At 51.4% G+C, this 19,885-nt stretch overlaps 8 protein-coding genes across 8 annotated transcripts; 5 read left to right on the top strand and 3 right to left on the bottom strand.

Annotated features, from left to right (window-relative positions):
• Positions 1-118: 118 nt before the first annotated feature.
• Positions 119-301, bottom strand: N7518_000260 (uncharacterized protein; the record flags this gene model as incomplete). The annotated part of the gene is made up of 1 exon (XM_057181188.1): positions 119-301. One exon carries the CDS (start codon positions 299-301, stop codon positions 119-121), a length of 183 nt encoding a protein of 60 aa, XP_057046538.1.
• A 2,044-nt stretch (positions 302-2,345) lies between these two features.
• On the top strand, positions 2,346-3,511 carry N7518_000259 (sedoheptulose-7-phosphate:D-glyceraldehyde-3-phosphate transaldolase TAL1; the record flags this gene model as incomplete). Its single annotated transcript, XM_057181187.1, has 4 exons — positions 2,346-2,403; positions 2,464-2,475; positions 2,545-2,828; positions 2,891-3,511. 4 exons carry the CDS (start codon positions 2,346-2,348, stop codon positions 3,509-3,511), a joined length of 975 nt encoding a protein of 324 aa, XP_057046537.1.
• A 690-nt stretch (positions 3,512-4,201) lies between these two features.
• Positions 4,202-5,214, top strand: sod1 (superoxide dismutase SOD1; the record flags this gene model as incomplete). Its single annotated transcript, XM_057181186.1, has 5 exons — positions 4,202-4,214; positions 4,597-4,776; positions 4,834-4,985; positions 5,041-5,137; positions 5,192-5,214. 5 exons carry the CDS (start codon positions 4,202-4,204, stop codon positions 5,212-5,214), a joined length of 465 nt encoding a protein of 154 aa, XP_057046536.1.
• Positions 5,215-5,577: 363 nt separating this feature from the next.
• N7518_000257 (putative transcription factor (Snd1/p100)) lies at positions 5,578-8,424 on the top strand (the record flags this gene model as incomplete). The annotated part of the gene is made up of 2 exons (XM_057181185.1): positions 5,578-5,715; positions 5,899-8,424. The coding sequence occupies 2 exons, from the start codon at positions 5,578-5,580 to the stop codon at positions 8,422-8,424; spliced, it is 2,664 nt and encodes an 887-aa protein (XP_057046535.1).
• Positions 8,425-8,944: 520 nt separating this feature from the next.
• On the top strand, positions 8,945-10,492 carry N7518_000256 (SEC14 family lipid-binding protein; the record flags this gene model as incomplete). Its single annotated transcript, XM_057181184.1, has 4 exons — positions 8,945-9,213; positions 9,312-9,453; positions 9,520-9,894; positions 9,962-10,492. 4 exons carry the CDS (start codon positions 8,945-8,947, stop codon positions 10,490-10,492), a joined length of 1,317 nt encoding a protein of 438 aa, XP_057046534.1.
• A 1,028-nt stretch (positions 10,493-11,520) lies between these two features.
• On the top strand, positions 11,521-12,561 carry N7518_000255 (sterol desaturase family protein; the record flags this gene model as incomplete). The annotated part of the gene is made up of 1 exon (XM_057181183.1): positions 11,521-12,561. One exon carries the CDS (start codon positions 11,521-11,523, stop codon positions 12,559-12,561), a length of 1,041 nt encoding a protein of 346 aa, XP_057046533.1.
• A 352-nt stretch (positions 12,562-12,913) lies between these two features.
• On the bottom strand, positions 12,914-15,878 carry N7518_000254 (uncharacterized protein; the record flags this gene model as incomplete). The annotated part of the gene is made up of 3 exons (XM_057181182.1): positions 12,914-12,952; positions 13,006-15,271; positions 15,331-15,878. 3 exons carry the CDS (start codon positions 15,876-15,878, stop codon positions 12,914-12,916), a joined length of 2,853 nt encoding a protein of 950 aa, XP_057046532.1.
• A 2,421-nt stretch (positions 15,879-18,299) lies between these two features.
• Positions 18,300-19,135, bottom strand: N7518_000253 (uncharacterized protein; the record flags this gene model as incomplete). The annotated part of the gene is made up of 2 exons (XM_057181181.1): positions 18,300-18,325; positions 18,391-19,135. The coding sequence occupies 2 exons, from the start codon at positions 19,133-19,135 to the stop codon at positions 18,300-18,302; spliced, it is 771 nt and encodes a 256-aa protein (XP_057046531.1).
• Between the last annotated feature and the right edge of the window lie 750 nt (positions 19,136-19,885).

The following is a 19,885-nucleotide window of genomic DNA, read 5'->3' as shown; positions in this document are numbered from 1 at the left end:
CTCCCTGTTGTTGAGTAGATCAATGCTTGAGTAAATAACATGAGGGCGAGCTTCCTTAGCAGAAGAAACGCCTGCACCAGTAGCATGGCTTTGAGCACTGTCATCTCCACGGCTTTCTCTATTGCTCCTTTCTCTTCCCTCTCTTCGCTGCTGCTTCTCCATGATTCTTTCCGCTTCTCGGGGTGGATATTTCACGGGCATAGTCCCTTTCCGCCGTCTCAATGTCTTCAATGAAGTCAATCGGGTCTTTGAAGCCGTCCTGAAGACCCTGGAAGGCCTTATCACGGAAAGAAGTAGACATTTCTCGCTTCTCGTCACCTGCCTTCGTCTGTTCGAGTCCTCAGTGAAGAATATATCAAGTCCTTTGGCTGCGTAAAGAATGATTGGACATGCGCACAGTGATATGCTAGATAAAGACGCAATCACTCCGTTAGTAGGTATTCAACGACAGGACTCGAACATTTACCTATGCTCTAACATTGAGGCCTTGGAGGTCAGAGGGACGATCTGGACCGGAGCGTTGGTAAGGCCACCCGGTAGTGGAACCGTCATTTGCATAAACCCAGGGAACGGAACTTGCAGATAGTTTTCTTTCCCTTCCTCTCCTGTACTTAGTATTCTGACGAAAAATGCACTCATTCATCTGAAGATCTGGCATGTAGCAGAAGCCACTACCGGGGGCGGCCGCAGCAGCAGCGTGATGCTCAGTAGCGTCAACAGCCTATTTGATGCACACGTTAGAAATAATATTCAATCATGCAGTCCCGAGAGAAGACTGCTTTTTGTAGGGTGGAAACAGCAGGCAACTTCTTACCTTCTTGATGGCATTTTGGGCCGCGGCCCAGAGGTTCTCAACCTCTTCATGGGAGGGAGGGGGCCCCTTCGCCTTGGATTCGGCGGCCTATATCATATGTTAGTAATGCTCAGTCAACTCTAAGGCTTGTTGATCGCTCTCTTACCCGGTGGGCCAGCCGCTTCTTCTCCTTGACTGAGATAGTAAGAGAGAGAGAAAGAAGAATCAAGTGCAAAGTGGGAGAGGGCCTGCTTATATAGTCGGCCGATTCCATATGTTAGCAATGCTCGGTCAACTCCAGGACTTCTTGATGGTTCTCTTACCCGGTGAGCCAGCTACTTCTTCTCGTTAACTGAGATAGTAAGAGATAGTAAGAGAGAGAGAAAGAAGAATCAAGTGCAAAGTAAGAGACGGCCTGCTTATATAGCTGGCCGCTCTAATGACAAACAAGACGAACAGCAAACATCGCGATCCGTACAATGGGATCAATGACTAGGTCATGATATAGACCATAAATGTTGAACAGACATAGTGAGTAGAAGCTCTGTTCTTGCCTAACCACTCTCTCTCGAAGGACAGTTTGTAGCTTCTCTTCTAGGGACAACTGCCAATAGTCGCTCGGCTAATACAAGGTCTTCTTCTGTGTCCTTTATACTACAGCCTTGTTGTTGAGGGTGACTCGCTATCCCATGAATATTGGGTGAGCACAAGTTGCACTTGGCTGGGACGCATAACCCTACTTTGATCATAAACACACAAGTAAAACTAGTGGCCACTGGCGGTCGAGTATGGACTACAGCACCGCACCAGGACTGGAAGGCTATTCGATTGATCCAATGACACGGAAGACATGGAAGACAATGTAGAAAACCCTCTTGAACAAGACATACTATACTCCGTAGGCCTAGGGAAAATGATACATACATGTTACTACTCCGTATAGGTACTTCCAATTGAAAGTTTCAAGCAACCTTTATTCGGAAATCCTTAGGGTCCATAGTTAAGCTGTTCGGAAATCATATTTCTCCACAACCACTCCGTAGCCGTCGACATGTATTTAGCCGGGGCCCCGGTGACCGGTGAGCATTGCAAAGACCGCTGCAGTTGTGGGCCGTTGTCCGGTCTACCATCCTCCGGTTGGGGGAAGACGGAGCACTCTGCGCCGGATTTGGGATTGTAGCACACCTATTCAAGCCGTTCAAGCAGAGGAAATATTGAAAACAAATCGAGGAGTATTCATAGAAATACGGCAGCTATTTTAGAACGAAGAATCAAGAATCCAAGGGGAAATGGCAAATAAAACAAGAAAAGAAGTCGGATGTTGTCGAGGGGAGCTGTCTGATTTCATCGTGCAGCGTCATTTGCCCCGCCTGAAAATGGGGCACAGGCAAGGTACTTGTTTTTAGTATGGCGTCCCCATACTAAACGCAAGTACCCGGCAATTGATCTGGGTCTGGTCAATGACACCACCCCTCCTTCTTAAACACCGCGCCGTCCGCCACTCTTCTTCTCTCTTCATACTTTCTCCATTTCACTTTCAAAACATCAAAAAATGTCTTCCTCTCTTGAACAGCTCAAGGCTACTGGCACCATTGTCGTTTGCGACTCTGGTAAGCTCTCAATCTTATTATTTGGGTTGCATTGAAAACACGCTAACACTAAATATTTAGGTGACTTCGCCAGTATGTATTCCAGATTTTGCTTGATGATATGGGTTCCAGCATTGGACAGCTAGCTAACTTCAACCACAGCTATTGGCAAGTACAAGCCCCAGGATGCCACCACCAACCCCTCTTTGATTCTGGCTGCTTCCAAGAAGCCCGAGTATGCCACTCTCATCGACACTGCCATTGCATATGGCAAGAAGAACGGAAAGACCCTCGATGAGCAGGTTGAGGCCACCCTCGACCGTCTCCTCGTGCAATTCGGAAAGGAGATTCTTCAGATCATTCCCGGCAAGGTCTCCACCGAGGTTGACGCCAAGCTGTCCTTCGATACCCAGGCTTCCGTCAACAAGGCTCTTGAGATCATCAAGGTACGTGCACAAGTTCATGCGAAATGACTTCCGGCAATTCCGAGCTGACTCTTGCTACTCAGCTGTACGCCGACAACGGTATCTCCAAGGACCGTGTCCTGATCAAGATTGCCTCCACCTACGAGGGCATCAAGGCCGCTCACATCCTCCAGTCCCAGCACGGCATCAACTGCAACCTGACCCTCATGTTCTCTCTGGTTCAGGCCATTGCCGGTGCTGAGGCCGGTGCCTACCTCATCTCTCCCTTCGTTGGTCGCATTCTTGACTGGTTCAAGGCTGCCCACAAGCGCGACTACACCCCCCAGGAGGACCCCGGTGTCAAGTCCGTCCAGGACATCTACAACTACTACAAGAAGTTCGGCTACAAGACCATTGTCATGGGTGCCTCTTTCCGTAACACCGGCGAGATCACCGAGCTGGCTGGTTGTGACTACCTGACCATCTCCCCCAACCTCCTGGAGACCCTGTACAACTCCACCGAAGCCGTGCCCCAGAAGCTCAACGCTGCCGATGCCTCCAACCTTGATATCAAGAAGCGCGAGTACCTCAACAACGAGGCTCTGTTCCGCTTCGACTTCAACGAGGAGGCCATGGCTGTGGAGAAGCTCCGTGAGGGTATCTCCAAGTTCGCTGCTGATGCGGTCACCCTCAAGGAGCTCCTTGCCCAGAAGATTCAGGCTTAGATCTTATTTTAATTGTTTAATTTCTTGTAAATTGGCGATCTCCCAAAAAATTGGAATCGGTAGATACGAATTGATGAATTTGGCCTCAGTGCTATTTTGATATATAATTCTCCGGTGTCGGTGTAGCAGATCAGACGGGGTAAAGGGAACCGCGGAATCTGGCCGGGCCGGCTTATTCAGGCCCCCGCACTAGTTTAGCCTTCTACTGCTTTCCAGCTATGGTGTCATTTCTTTCACCCGGAGCAGAGTTATCCTGGCATTTTATATTACCCGAGGTTGTGGCAATGCTAATAGGATGCTTTGGAGCTGTAGATGTGATACAAGTGTACAATAGTATTGCAGACTGCATAACACTTCTAGTATGCAGCTATTGGAGTATGTGGCAGCAATTATTTACACAGCAGTATGCACATTATTAATAATTATGTCATTATTATCCCCCCTCGTTCCGACTTGCTACCCACTTCGGAAGGTGGGGGATGTTTTTCTGTGGTATTAAGTACCGAGTACACGTATACATAGCTCCATTCATACTGCAATACATGTACCCAGTACTTGGTCCATACAAGTGTAGAGTCACGTCAACATCATTCGCCTTATTATCTCCCTCCGCCCACTTCCTCTCCTCTTCTTCACAATCCTCATTCTCATTCTTCAATCTTCAATTTAAAACATTTTAAGATAATCAAAATGGTCAAGGCTGGTAAGTAATGTCCATTATTGGTTCTCTCTGGGCCATACATAAGCTCTCCTCAGCCTCCAAGTTCCCCACGATCGGTGGCAAGGACCTTGGGTGTGAGCAGATTTGAGCACCTTGTGATCCAGATCGCAAATCCGGGCCTATCGGCTTGCATCCTCGCTCTAGCTCTCCACTGCTGTCTGGGTATCTGCCAATACCTCTGGGACAATCCGGGGATCATCGCTGCTTATTTGCTAGAAGCATGGCATCCTGATCCTGGGTGCGGCACGAGCCGTTGCTGAGGCTGGGACCAGACAGAGGCTCTGGAGATCTAGTAGCCGGCATGCCGGACAGCCTTCGATAAGCCTTCTAGAACAGTTCATTGACCTCTTTCCTTTCCGTGCAGTTGCTGTTCTCCGTGGTGACGCTAAGGTCGGCGGCACCGTCACCTTCGAGCAGGCTAGCGAGAGTGCCCCTACCACCGTCTCCTGGAACATCACCGGCCACGACGCCAACGCCGAGCGTGCTTTCCACGTTCACCAGTTCGGTGACAACACCAACGGCTGCACCTCCGCTGGTCCCCACTGTATGTCATTGATCTGCCAAGTATGAGGAGGAAAGATGGGATGCTGATCGCTTCTAGTCAACCCCTTCGGCAAGAACCACGGTGCTCCCACTGACACCGACCGTCACGTCGGTGACCTTGGCAACTTCAAGACCGATGCTGAGGGTAACGCCAACGGCTCCAAGCAGGACAGCCTCGTCAAGCTGATTGGTGCCGAGTCCGTTCTGGGCGTGAGTTTATAATTGATCTAGTGTTGTCGAGGCAGATTCTAACCTAATTGTTTAGCGCACTCTCGTCGTCCACGCCGGTACCGATGACCTCGGCAAGGGTGGTAACGAGGAGTCCAAGAAGACTGGTAACGCCGGTCCCCGCCCTGCTTGCGGTAAGTTCATGAAGGCGTGCTGAGGTGGAGATGAATGCTAATAATCTGTTTTAGGTGTCATTGGTATTGCCGCATAAATGCAGCTCTATCCACTTTTGAACCCTGGATTTTGATATCCCCGTAATTGGTGGATGGAAAATGCAGGATACTCCGTCTAGGATACATGAATGAATGCCAATTTGACATGTGAATTTTTGGATTTGGTTATCTGTCATGATCGATGACCACTGTATAGCTTCGATGCTTCGTAGACTTCCGTAGAAGCTCGGACGGCTGACCGCTTTCCCCACAAGTCTAAACACCGGCCACGTTTCCCCTCAGGACATTCTGTTTGCTCTCAACTTCCTTTTCTCCTGTGTTTCCTTTTATCCTTTTATTCTGGTTCTGTCTTCAATCTCATCACAATTGTGCATGTGGTAGTGGAGACTGTTTCATTCAGTATGCCTTTCGAAGCCCGGGTCAAGTCTGTCCTGTCCGGTGACACGGTCGTGCTGTCGCATATCACCAACCCTTCACAAGAACGTGTCCTGAGTTTGGCTTATGTCTCTGCTCCAAGATTAAGGAGAGAGGGTGATGAGGTAGGTGCATTGTTGAGATTGATTGCCTGTTGATTGCACCATTGGAAGACCAGATTGCTGCTTGTTGTGATCTCCAATTTGGCTTTCTGGTCACAAGAGCTCCATGTAGCATTGAACAAATGGCCATGACTAAAAGGCGAAGAGATAGAAAGAGATAAGGCTAATCCAAAGAATCAATTATAGCCATACGCCTTCCAATCACGCGAATTCCTCCGCGAGCTCCTTGTCGGCAAGGTCATCCAGTTCCACGTTGTGTACACCATCCCCACCGGTGCCAAGCGCGACTACGGTACCATCAAGCTGCCCGGTTTCGATGCCTCATTGCCCGATATCAGTGTGCAGGAGGGCTGGACCCGAGTCCGCGAAGAAGCAGGCAAGCGCGGAGATGAATCTGAGGAGACCATTGGACTCCTGGACCGTCTGCGGGCATTGCAATCCCTCGCCCAGGAGGAAGGAAAGGGAACTTGGGCTGGCGGTGACGACGGGCACATCGAGACTAGCTACGAGTTGATTGGTGCTCGGGATTTGGTTAAGCGTAACTTGGGTCACCAGCTGGAAGGTATCATTGAGAAGGTCCTGAACGGTGACCGTGTTGTGCTGCGTTTGCTACTTAAGCCGCAGGAGCACATTCAAACTGTCATTGCCGTTGCTGGTATCCGGGCACCATCCGCTAAGCGCACAACTGCTGATGGCAAGGAGACCGCGGCTGAGCCGTTTGGTGATGAGGCACTGCAGTTTGTTGAGGAACGATTGTTGCAGCGCAAGGTCAAAATTTCTTTGCTTGGTGTTACGCCGCAGGGACAGATTGTTGCCACCCTCCTTCACCCCAATGGAAACATCTCTCGATTCCTTCTTGAGGCTGGTCTGGCCCGCTGCCAGGATCACCACTCCACGCTTTTGGGTCCGGACATGGCTCTTCTCCGCCAGGCAGAACTTACAGCAAAGGCCGACCGCAAGGGATTGTGGGTTAGCCACACCGGACCCACCACTACTGGTGCCGCGGCTGTAGACTATGTTGTCACCCGTGTTTTAAATGCGGATACCCTCTTTATCCGCAACAAGGCTGGACAGGAGAAGAAGATCAGTCTCGCCAGTATCCGTCAGCCAAAGCCCTCCGACCCTAAGCAGTCTCCCTTTGCTGCTGAGGCGAAGGAGTTCCTGCGCAAGCGGGTGATCGCCAAGCATGTCCTGGTCACCGTCAACGGCAAGAAGCCTGCAAACGAGGGCTACGAGGAGCGCGAGGTTGCTACTGTTGTTCACGGTAACACCAACGTTGGTTTGGCTCTTGTAGAGGCTGGTTACGCCTCTGTCATTCGCCACCGCATGGACGACGCTGACCGGTCTCCCGACTACGATGCGCTGCTCGCTGCTGAGGCTGATGCCCAGAAGGAGGGCCGTGGAATGTGGACTTCCAAGGCTCCCAAGGCGAAACAGGTGGTGGACTATTCAGAGAGCGTGCAAAAGGCCAAGCTGGAGCTTGGTATCTTGCAGCGCCAAAAGCGTGTCCCTGCTGTCGTCGACTTTGTGAAGTCTGGATCTCGCTTCACTGTTCTAGTTCCCCGTGATAACGCCAAATTGACTCTCGTCCTGTCCGGCATCCGTGCCCCTCGCTCTTCCCGCGGGCCCAGCGACGCCGGTGAGCCTTTCGGCCAGGAGGCCCACGACCTTGCCAACCGCCGCTGCATGCAGCGCGACGTTGAGATTGACGTCGAGGCCATTGACAAGGTTGGCGGATTCATCGGCAGCCTGTATATCAACAAGGAGAACTTCACCACCGTTCTGTTGGAGGAGGGTTTCGCCACCGTCCATGCATACTCGGCTGAGCAGTCTGGTCACGCCGCCGAGTACTTCGCTGCTGAGCAGCGGGCTAAGGACGCCCGCAAAGGTTTGTGGCACGACTGGGACCCCGCCAAGGAGGCCGCTGAGGCTGAGGAAGCCGAGGCCGCCAATGGCGCCGGAACTGGCGCTGAAAGCGATGCCGCCCCCGCACAGCGTCGCAAGGACTACCGCGACGTTATGGTTACCTACATCGACCCTACCTCCGCCAAGCTCAAGCTGCAACAGATCGGCACCGGTACCAACGCGCTCACCGAGCTGATGAGCGCTTTCCGCAAGTTCCACATCAACAAGGCCAACGACACCCCGCTGCCCGGCCCTCCCAAGGCTGGCGACTGGGTTGCCGCCCAATTTACCGAAGACGGCGCCTGGTATCGCGCCAAGGTGCGCCGAAACGACCGCGAGAAGGAGCAGGCCGAGGTAGTCTACATCGACTTTGGCAACTCCGAGATTCTGCCATGGGCATCACTTCGCCCTCTTACCCAACCCCAATTCTCCTCCCAGACCCTCCGCCCCCAGGCCATTGATGCAGTCCTCTCTCTTCTTCAGTTCCCCACCTCCGAGGATTACCTCGAGGACGCTGTCGGCTTCGTCGGCGACCAGACCTTCGACCGTCAGCTTGTCGCGAATGTTGACCACGTTGACCAGGACGGCACCCTGCACGTCACTCTCCTCGACCCCTCCGCTTCCAAGAACCTGGATAACAGCATCAACGCCGATATCATTCAAGAGGGTCTGGCCATGGTACCCCGCAAGCTGAAGGCGTGGGAGCGTGCCTCCGTCGATACCCTCTCCAACCTGCGCGCGCTCGAGGATGAGGCCAAGGCCGAGCGTCGCGGCATCTGGGAGTATGGTGATCTGACCGAGGACTGACTTCTTGTATCTATTTGAATTTTGAGCTGCACGAGGGTGACCTGTACAGATATTGGTTGGGATGGCCCTATGATTAGCATCTGGCTGTACCATATACACTGAGATATGGTACTTATTTTTAATTTAGGCCGGAATTTATTGCATTTTGTTTTTTTATATCGTCTGTTTCGTCTGTTACTAGGGCAGGCTACCTTGGTTGATCCGGCTAATTAGCTTTGTTGATCGATGGATCGGCGATGTACTTCGGCAGGTGTTGGGCAAAAAGATACTCAACGATGTTCAACGATGTTCAACATTCTCAAGAAGACCTAATTCCAACCTGTGATCCCACCTGTGAATCTGATAGAGAGCAAAGATGTATCACAAATAGAGTCAACCCCCAGAAAACACCGACGCTCGGGTCAAAACACCGTCACATTTATTTCACCGCCTCCTTCCCTCCGCCACCTCCGACGTCTGTTTTGGAAAGGGCGATCTCTCCTTCAAAAAAGTAAACAAACTTGAGAGATCAGAGCTCACCATGTTTTGGGGCAACAAAACTCCGCAGGACTCCGGAGAGGACCTGGCCCGCACCGATTCAGCTACGAAGAACGATCCCGCCGCTTCCGCCTCACAAGCTTCCGGCACCGCCTGGCTCGCCGGGCACTTGCACCACCTTACACCGGAGCAGGAGGAGAAGCTGGAAGAGTTCAAGAAAGTGTGCGCTGAGCGGAAATACTACACCCCTGCCGTGAAACAAGCAGATGGCGTCGAGGCGAAGCCGGCCAGCCAGGACGATGCGACTTTATTGTATGTGGATGTGGCGCGTCCACCTTAACCCCCAACCCAGCTAGAAATGGACAAAACCAAACCGAAAGATCGAGTGCTGATTTTGATTATTTACGCAGGCGATTCCTCCGAGCTCGCAAGTTCGACGTCGAGGGCGCGTGGGCCCAATTCAAGGACACCGAAGACTGGCGCAAAGACAACGCCATCGAGGAGCTGTACGCGAATATCAAGATTGACTCATATGAAGCCGCTCGGCGGATGGTGCGTGTTATAATACCCTGTGAAATGAATACCCCGACCTCGTGCTGACATCTACTGTCTCTGCAGTATCCCCAATGGACCGGCCGTCGCGATCGCCGCGGAATCCCCGTCTACGTCTTCCAGATCCGCCACCTGGATCACAAGGCTGTCGCCGCTTACAACTCCACCATGAATAGCGGTACACCCGAGACGCACAAATCATCCAAAGTCCCTGCGCGCTTGTTGAATCTCTTCGCGTTGTATGAGAACCTTCTGCGGTTTGTGATGCCGCTCTCCTCGGCGCTGCCACGTCCGAACCCGGAGACGCCTATCGTGACGTCGACCAATATCGTGGATGTCGGCGGTGTCGGGCTGAAGCAGTTCTGGAACTTGAAGGGTCATATGCAGGATGCTAGTGTTTTGGCCACGGCGCATTACCCCGAGACATTAGATCGGATCTTTGTATGTTGCGCCCCCGTTTAATCCGTCCGGGGAGTTGAAGATAAGATTGAAACTAACTCGCTGTCAGATCATCGGAGCACCCGCTTTCTTCCCAACCGTCTGGGGCTGGATCAAGCGCTGGTTCGACCCAGGAACCACCTCGAAGATCTTCATTCTCTCCGCCTCAGAGGTCACGCCCACTCTCAACTCCTTCATGGAGCCAACCAGCATCCCCAAGCAATTCGGTGGCGAGCTGGACTGGGCGTGGGGCGATATGCCCAACCTGGACGAGCCCACCAGCGAGCTGCTCCGCGGCATCGAGCAACCGCTCGCCGAGGGCCAAAAGCGGAGGGAAATCATTAAGGGCCCTGTTCTGTTCAACGGCGATCACCTCCAGGTTCTAGGCACTATGGATGGAACGCAGACGAAGCGGAGAGAAACCGTTCCCATCCCGAAACTCCAGGCTTCGGTTGAGTCAGAGGCTAACTCCGATAGCTCTGCAGAGAAGGCGGCGCCTAATGGCGCAGAGACTAAGGTAAACGACAGTGAGAAGACCATCGACAACGTGGCGGTCAAAATCGACCAATTATCCGTCGATGGGAATCATGTTTCCGTATAGAGCACAGAGCACATAGAAAGGCAGCGGGAATACCGTGTTGGGGTTTGTGTTGGACATACAATTAGCGATGTGACATAGCACAAGATAGCGCAGATCTCAATACCGAGGCATATTTTTTTCTTCTCTCTGTTTTGTTCTTGGATATATGTCTGTCTATATATATTATCATGAAGTGGGAACTGCATGTGCATATGCATCTATGGCATGATGTGGGTGGCATGTTGGGGTATGTTCTGGTTTCATCTTCCCAACATTTATATACTCTCTCCCCGTATGGAGTAGCTTGCTCTGGTTTGTTCTCCATCTGGGATTAACTCCTATTTACACTGTTCAAGAGCCTTAATTTCATGCTTGACATCTGATCATCTATAAAATATACTTGAATACAGGACGAATGTGCAACACCACATATATATATATCCTTTGAGTACGTCTAGTCTATATTGTAACCGCCTCTATGGAGATTTACTGAGAGAGTATAACTCATCCTTGAGCATCAGATAATGAATCATACAGAAATCTCCGAAACATATGCAAGTCGACCAATTAGAATCAGGGCTTTGGTCGAGCACATGACTCGAGTCTATGTAGATGCAGATGCAGGGCAACGTCTCCACATCACATCTATACGGCTGAATACGTCGAACATCTATGTAGAAACGGGTCGTGATTAACCAAGGAAACATAATCTACTTGTGAATGTCCTTGCATCATGACCATCCCCCAACACGAGGTAACAGGCCCAAGCGGTAGCTAGTTAACGCGGTAAACGGCCATGTTGTTGGGAAAGAGATCCAAGACGAGATATGATCGACGCCACGCTCCAACCCAGCCAAACGCCCGAGGCTCATTTTGCGGGGAGCGTGAAAGAGTGGGCATTCTTCTTCACATGCGCCGAGCGTCGCCAATGGCCGAACGACTGGGGGAGGGATCGACAATAAGCCCAAGCACATAAACCCACTAAGCCCCGTACCTGGGGTAGATCGAAGCGTGCACTCCGACACCCTTATACAGATCACGAATCAGCCATGAATCGTAACGCAAAAGACTCCATGAAGTCCACCTGGCGGCAGCAAGCCCGCTCAGAGTGGACACTCTTCCACTGGTTCTACGAAGTCCTCGGCATCCACCCCGAACACCTCGACAAGAACGTCCCCGTTCATCTAAAGGAAGACGCCGTGCCGTACATCCCAGACTGGTCCATGCACCGCTGGGTGCTCACGCACGCCGCCATCCCCCTCCTGATCCACCACGCGTACGTTGAGATCACTGGCCACAACCTCAGCGCGTGGGGTGCCTTCTTCCTCTACGGCCTCGCCTTCAAAGCCATCGCCATCCACGAAATCCACGTCCTGCGACGAGTAGGCCACCAGCACGGCTTCCTAGACGGCGACAAGCACGCGCGCGACGGTGTCCCAGACGTCGGCGTCGCCAAGGTCGTCTTCTCACTCATGTTAACATCAACCCTCCGCCCAATGTTCACCGTCTTCATCGCCTACCACGCCACACACCCGCCCTCCACTATCAGCTTCCTCTGGCTGCCCCTCGAAGCCGGGCTGTACGGTATCGTCCTCGACTTCTGGTTCTACTGGTACCACCGGCTGATGCATGACGTGGGCGCGTTGTGGAAATACCACCGCACGCACCACCTCACCAAGCATCCGAACCCGCTGCTGACGCTGTACGCGGACTCGGAGCAGGAGTTCTTTGATATCCTCGGCATCCCGCTTATGACGTATTTCAGCATGCGGGCTGTGGGCATACCGATGGGGTTCTATGAGTGGTGGGTTTGCCATCAGTATGTGGTGTTTGCGGAGTTGGCGGGGCATAGTGGGCTGCGGGTTCATGCTACGCCGCCGTCGACGTTGAGTTGGGCTTTGCGGTGGTTTGGGGTGGAGCTTGTTATTGAGGATCATGATTTGCATCATCGGAAGGGTTGGAGGAAGAGTCATAACTATGGGAAGCAGACGAGGCTTTGGGATCGGGTCTTTGGGACTTGTACTGATCGTGTTGAATCGGTTGAGGATAATGTTGATTATGTCAATTCGTCGCCTATGCCGTTGTATTGAGTGAGGTTGGCTTGTTGATGGTTTTGCTTCTGGTGTGGAAATCAGTACATATAAAGTCTGTGCAGTGTTGCAGAGGGTTGTTGACATGGTTGCTATTGTTTCTTTTGCTCACTAGTTATACTGTTTGATGTGACGTTGGATCCTTTGGATATCATGTCTATGGATGAAATGTTCCCCATGACCAATGACTTTCTGTATACCACACCGCATATTCTTCTGAGCAGGCTAGTTTGGCTCGAGTACGTGGCGAGCAAATCTGGTATTTAAGATGTTACTACATGCAGAGAATTGAAGCAATGTATTTATTACAGTTTAGAGCACATATGGCATCTGGTATATGAGCCTATCAGGCCTAAGCCCTCCACAGGGCATTAACTTGCTTCTTTCGAGTCTAGACAAAAATAATTAGCAAATGTACCGGGAGCAGTTAGACAAAAGACTTACCATCGGAGCCAAAACGGCGACACCCGCTCCGAGTGCCACCACAGTGAGAACGAGTTGCAGCTTGGAGAAGCTCTTGCCAAGGATATCAAATGCCTGGCTGGGCGTAGCTCGGGTACCGAAAATATCGCTTCCATAAGCGAAGATGAGACTGGTACTTTCCAACAGGGTAGGGCGAGAGAGCACAGCATTGATGCCGGCCACATCGCGCGTGTGCGAGAGGTACCATTTGCCATCGAAGTCGAGGTAGGGGGCGTAGCGGAATAGGCCTTCTTCGGCTTCGGCCGCGGTAGGGTCACGGTCGACAGGGCGGCGAGGGTCGAGGACGGGGCGAGGGATGCCGACGATGGAGTTGGAGGAGGGGAGAGTGCAAAGAAGCTGGCGGGTGGTGATGCCCTGGCGCGTTTGAGTGACGGCCATGTGGGAGATTGATTCGGGGATCATGAATGCCTGGGAGATGACGTAGGGCAACGGGAGGATGGCGGTGCTAGAGTAGTTTGTGGCAGAGTCAAGGAGACCACGGTCGTTGGGCAAGGGGGATTCGTAGAGCTCCGAGATGACCAGCTGGTAGCCCTTGGCGGAGGACTCGCTTCCATCAACGTCGCCCCAGAACGAGTAGGCGAACCAGTTCTCGGACATCGCGGATGCAATGGGTTGCGTAGAGTCCACGCCTGCTTGTGTGGATGCGTGGATGACATTGCCTGAGACTCCGTCTAACAGGTAGAAACTGGCAGTGTGGGTCTGCTCGTTCACTGCAGTCACCAGGGCGAGGTTGGGGTTGAGGTACTTGTAAAGGACCGAGCGGTTTCCAAGGACCCTGCCGATGGACGCCACAGGATCATGCGCAGGACGAGCGGTCGCTTCGACGACCTTCTGTCCGGAGGGAGGAACAAACTCCCACACAGGAGTCTTGTTATCCTTCGCAGCCCAGCCGAGGACTCGGCCATCAATGCTAGTGGTTACCAAGAATCCATCTTCGTTGGCAAATGCAGCGACTGGTGTACCATCTTCACGGATACCGACGGTGGCCAGCGAGCTTCCATCCTGCATCTCGAAGACAGCAATCGAGTGGAGTTTGCTGGTAGATGGTTCGATGCGGGAAACGATCTCCCCTGTCGACACATCCACAGTCACAGAGCCTCCGTCGTCGGAGTAGATAGTCACGACTCCTGGCGAAGTCAACATAGCCTTCACATTCCAGTCCGATGTCTCCACTGCCTGGATGCCCCAGGAAACGGCGCCGTGGTTTCCAGTATCCAAGGCGTACACACGGCCGCTCTTGGTGGCGACAATAACTGATTTGGCAAGTCCAAAGCTGTCCAGGTTGGACACTTCGTCGGTCAAGATACTGCTCAGAATGCGCTTCGGCAGATCCTTCAGCCAGTCGGGTAGATGTTCCAAGTCCCGGACATGACGCTTGACCCGGTGTAGGTACGCGCCGTACAAAGTCTCGTGACCCTCGACCTCCAATTCATGGGCTAGATCTTCTTGGGCGTCAGTTTCCGCCCATGTAGCTGCGACAGTATCAATGAGGCCCTCATGCCGAGTCCACTCGATCTGGCCATTTCGGATAAGTTGCCAATCTCCATACTTCCGGAAAAGTGCTGTCCTAACAGCCACGGACTTTCCTTTGGCGACAACCTCGGATACCGAGTGAAGGGCAATATCAGAAGAAGGCTTTTGTAGATCCCATCGTCCCAGAATCCCATGAGAGGCGGATGACACAACAACGGCCTCCAAGTCGGTGACTCGAGTGAAATAAACATTAGCGTCAATGACACTGGCTGCAACTGCTGACTGGCCGGAGAGATAGGGGAGCCGGTAAGCCTTGGTGACCTTAGCAGACACCAAGTCCACATGGTAAACCTCAGCCCAGGCTCCGGCCTCAGTTTCAAAGTGGACCAAGAAATGGGGCAGGGCATTAAGCTTGTGGGGAGCGTGGACCGTGATTTGTCGAATTCCGGAGCCGGAGGTATTGTCAATGGCGATAGAAGTGACCTCCTTTGTACCAATAACATTGACCTTCAGGGACTTTTGCGATTTGTCGGCCCAGACGATGATAGGCGAGGCGGAATTAGCGCCCACATAGAGGACGGACTCCGGGGTAGCCACATCAGCCTCAGAGTTCAGAATTTGATGACGAGTCTGTCGCCCAGTCAATGGATCCAAAACAGTGACCTTGATCTTGAACCCCTTCAACATAGCCGAGTGGAGAGAAATATAGAAGACCTCGGTGGAAGAAGACGAGACTTGGAACGGGATGTCGCCGCTAGAAGAACAATTGATTAGCTTGGGACAGGTTAAAAAAAAAGGAAAGACGAGACCAACCTTGCATCCTTGTGTTCCCAAACAGTCTTTCCAGTATTACCATCCAGCCGTTTCACAATGCCGTTGCCCTCGCTAGCAACTACAGCAATCGTATCTCTAACCCCGGAGGTCGCGGTGGCATCCTCAAGCTCCAACAGCTCGAGATCGCCAACCACACCCTCGGAGACCCGATGTTCCCATCCCAGCTTGCCATCCTGGGCACTCCAAGACGCGATGTAGTTATCCACCGCAGCTACAACGGCATCGTTGCCATCGAGTCCGCGCAAAAGACCCGCCCCATGTGCGGGAGAGTCTGCCGACCGCGATATGTTCTGGCGCCATACCAGTGCACCGTCACGGGGGTTCACGGCACCCACAAGCAGCTTGTCGGATATGGTATATATAAGGGAGGCATTTGAAGACGTGAATGGCTTGAGGAAGAAGGTCGAGTCGGGAGATGGAGTGCCGAGGAGAGCGTGGTGGAAGTCGATGTGGTCGACCTCGTCAGAGTAGATGGCCGCCGCGGGCGATAGGCACACAGCGAAAAAGAGCGCCGCCTGGAGCCGCATTTTGACGAGTAACTCTTATTGAAGCATTGAAGAGGGGAGGTGGGAGGTGATGTAGAATGGATGTTGTCAATACAAGCTTGGCGTCCGGGCGGTGATAACCCAGATCTTCTGTCTACAACCATGAACGTCCAACCTCGCTCCCTCATTGCCTAATGTCATGGCAATAGAATAGCCACGACCGATAAAAATACAACTAAAAAGACACCACAAGGCGGCATAAGCGACTAACTATTCTTCATCATCAAGATGGCCCCATGCCGCAGCGCGAATACCGTAAGTCAAGTATCCGATAGAATGCCCCAGGGATTTCGTTGTAGTTGAGTAATTGGTCTTCGAACAATTCTAAGCTTCGCAGACGTAAGAATAAAGAGAAAATATCTAGATTCCATACAACAAGCTAAAGACGTAGCCAAAAACATCTAGATCTTGGTCTATCAGACTCGAGTCCCTCACATCTAGCTCCACTACACCAGCCAATTCATACTAAAGCCAGAGCTCTCCAGCTAGGAATGCGGTTTGGCAGTTCCTATTTCCAGACCTATGAGTTTGCAATGCTGACATTACTATTAGAATGACATTCACAAGAAGCTGAGAAGACTGGACTTACATCGAAATCCGCCGAAAGGGCTAGTATCTCATCGTCCGTTGAAATTTGCATGTACTCGAACTCGCACTCGAGCTCCTCGGAGTTATTAGCGGGCCTGCCAAACCAATTGTTCATCGGATTGAAAAGCGGACGTATTGCGCGAAAAGCTCCGATTCCAATTATCACCGCAAATCCCCTAAGCGGCCTTCCTTCAAAATCAATCATCGTTTGATTTCCTGGAGCGCGATAGCCAAGAATAGTGTTCGGCATATCACTTGGATAAATAAGCTCTAAGCCGGCGACAAAAGTGTCTCCGTCTGAGCGTGGATCTGAGAGAACAGAGATGGCGAGTCCCACAATAGCCCTAGAGAACGGAACTAATTGAGTCGTCAATGGTTGATGCGTCGTTAAGCATCTTGAACACAATTCGTAACTGGGCTCATTTGGGTACCCATACCTCAGGCAAGGTATCTTCCTACCAGCTTTTTGCCACCGTAGAGATTCTGTGTCAACTCGAGCGTGTAATAGAGGATTCTGCTCTCTGGTCATGGTATAAACATCTCTCAGAGATCGGTTATGCCGCCATTGCTGTCTTCTAGAACGGAGATCACGGTGCAATTTAAAAAGGTTGTGAGTACAACGGTAAATTAGTCGCCAGTCTTTTGCCTTCGCACCCTCGATACATTCGGTGAGAAATCCAAGATAGCCTCGATCGCCATGTATGAAAAATCTTGTTTTCCAGAATGTTTGATCTTCGAATATATCTGCCATTGCCCTTGAACAGAGTCGTAGGTTAAGGAAGTCCACAGTTGATAGAAAAGTTGCAATCTCCAATCTTATTTCAAGTGGAATGCATTCGAAGTAGTGTGTATTAATAAAATCACGCAGAATGTATGATCCATTCGTGGCTGGCAAGGCCCGAGCAGCTGCACGGAAACCCGCGCCGCGAGCGCATTGCTGAAAGCTCGGCGGCTTGAGTTCAAACACTACGATATGCCAATATTAGCGGGATTCGATTTCTTCTATAGGAATACAATCAAATGAGATGGACTCACCCAGGTGGTCTATATCATCGTCGAGGCATCGCGGGGGTTTTTCGCTTAGGGTTTCAAGCAACTTCTCCAGGTTTAATTCACCACTCTTGAACTGGTTCGAAAGAAGCGCCCAACAATATCTATGAATCAAAAATCCATTTGGTCGATTTGAGGGGGGGTTTTCTCTAATAATTTGCTAACCTCTTCCCAGCATGTATCATTACTAGAGATCTCAGTTAGCTGACCCCCGGCTGCAGTCAAATGAACTAAGCACTAATTAGCAAGTACTTCCAATAGCAGATTCACAGGATCAAGACGCACGAAAAACGTCACGGTCAGACAAGGATGTTCCGCATGATACACAAGAGCGAGAGAATATCGCATCCAGAGCCAGGTCCATTTCTGACTTCTTGATGAGTTTTGAGTTGTTTTTCGTAATTTGGAAGTAGCAACGGTTGTTTGTCGCTTAGCCTAGAGTCGCTATCATGATTGCATACTCCTATTGCGAGAGGGTTCCACAGCTATATTAGAAATTAATCGTAGTATGAGAGTAGAAGGGCTATCCTTGACGTCACCGGATCCCAGATATATCTGCACTAAGAGTAGGCTTCTACATCAATCAATTATTGGGAATATAAGAAAGTCCACAGTTTGTTGAACTTGCTCTCTTCCATAAGAGTAATAAATAAATAAATAAATAAATTGTATATTGTGCCTTGGTATGTACTAGTTTCCGAACGACGCATCCCAGCAAAATCGCTCATTTATACTGGTTGCCTTGTCTGACAGCGAAAACCGACTTTAATTACGGTCGTTGTTGAGGAATCCTAAATTGACACGCAGGTTAGCATATAATTCCCAAAGGCTTCAAGCAAAAATAAGGGTCACGAACCTTCAGCCTTGTTCAGCAGCTGGTTACCAAAGCTGCCGCTGGAAGAGTCATTGTTGCCAGAGCTGGAGTTGCCGTAGCTGGAGTTGTTGTTGCTGCCGTAGCTGTCCTGGTTGCCACCGGAGCTGGACTTGTTGCCGTAGCTGGAGGAGTCGTTGTCACCATAGCTGGAAGAGTCATTGTTGCTACCGTAGCTGTCCTTCTTGGAGGACTGGTTGCCGCCGTAGCTGGAGGAGTCATTGTTGCTGCCGTAGCTGTCCTGGTTGCCACCGGAGCTGGACTTGTTACCGCCGTAGCTGGAAGAGTCGTTGTTGCTACCGTAGCTGTCCTGGTTGCCGCCGTAGCTGGAGGAATCATTGTTGCTGCCGTAGGTATCCTTCTTGGACCCAGAGCTGGACTTGTTGCCGTAGCTGGAGGAGTCGTTGTCACCATAGCTGGAAGAGTCATTGTTGCTGCTGCCGTAGCTATCCTGGTTGCTACCAGAGCTAGACTTGTTGCCGTAGCTGGAGGAGTCGTTGTCACCATAGCTGGAGGAGTCATTGTTGCTGCTGCCGTAGCTATCCTGGTTGCGACCAGAGCTGGACTGGTTGCCACCGTAGCTGGAGGAGTCATTGTTGTTGCTACCGTAGCTGTCCTGGTCACGACCAGAGCCGGACTGGTTACCGCCGTAGCTGGAGGAGTTGTTGTCACCGTAGCCGGAGCTCTGGTTGCCACTGCCGTAGCTGTCGGAGTCGTTGCGGTAAGACATTTTGGTGGGTTGTTTAGGGGGGATTGGTTTGTGATTGGAGTGAAAGGAAGAAGATAGAGTGATGAGTTAAAGGGGTATGATGCTTATCCCACCAGCGGCGAGCGCTTTATTTATCTCCCACCAGGAAGCCGGCCAGAATCGAATAGAAGAGAATCGCCCCTCGTCCGTAAACCCCTCAATGACAACATGTGGACAAGCGAGGCGAGCAGGGGCCAATGAACATGGCACGGAGAAGCTAGCATATCCAAAGCTCACTAGTTTCGTGCTTATATGTTAGTGATTGCTCGAACCTTGGGAGCCACTTTTTCAGCTTAAGAGCCACATTTCAGCTTCTGTGGCCTAATCGGGACATGATCCCCTAGTTGACCCATAATTGAGCTCGATGTTGTGATATCATCCAATCTGCAAACAGAGAATCACGCCACGGAGAAAGCCATGCGGGACTCTCATTTGCCGGTCGAATGATGTAGCTCTTTTCCGGAGCCGGACTTAGCCGGAGAGTTCATTTCCCCTCATTACTTGGCTCGGTCATTGGATACTGTTATGCAGGTAAGCTCTAGACTCTTCGACCTGATTTGATGATAGGTGGGATGTGTATGTTCTTAAACACGTACGGGAAGTACAGAGTAGCCCTGGGAACCCTGGAAACCCTGGAGGGGCCCTCATTTCTTTTTTTGGGACAGGCAATATGATAATGTAGTGAGATAAGCCAATCATAATTGAAGATCTGGCATCTTCTGGGCCCACCTA

The sequence above is a fragment of the Penicillium psychrosexuale genome (assembly GCF_028828465.1).
Source record: "Penicillium psychrosexuale strain IBT 29551 chromosome Unknown utg000001l, whole genome shotgun sequence".
Taxonomy (NCBI): domain Eukaryota; kingdom Fungi; phylum Ascomycota; class Eurotiomycetes; order Eurotiales; family Aspergillaceae; genus Penicillium; species Penicillium psychrosexuale.
This window is presented reverse-complemented; position numbering and strand designations above follow the sequence as displayed.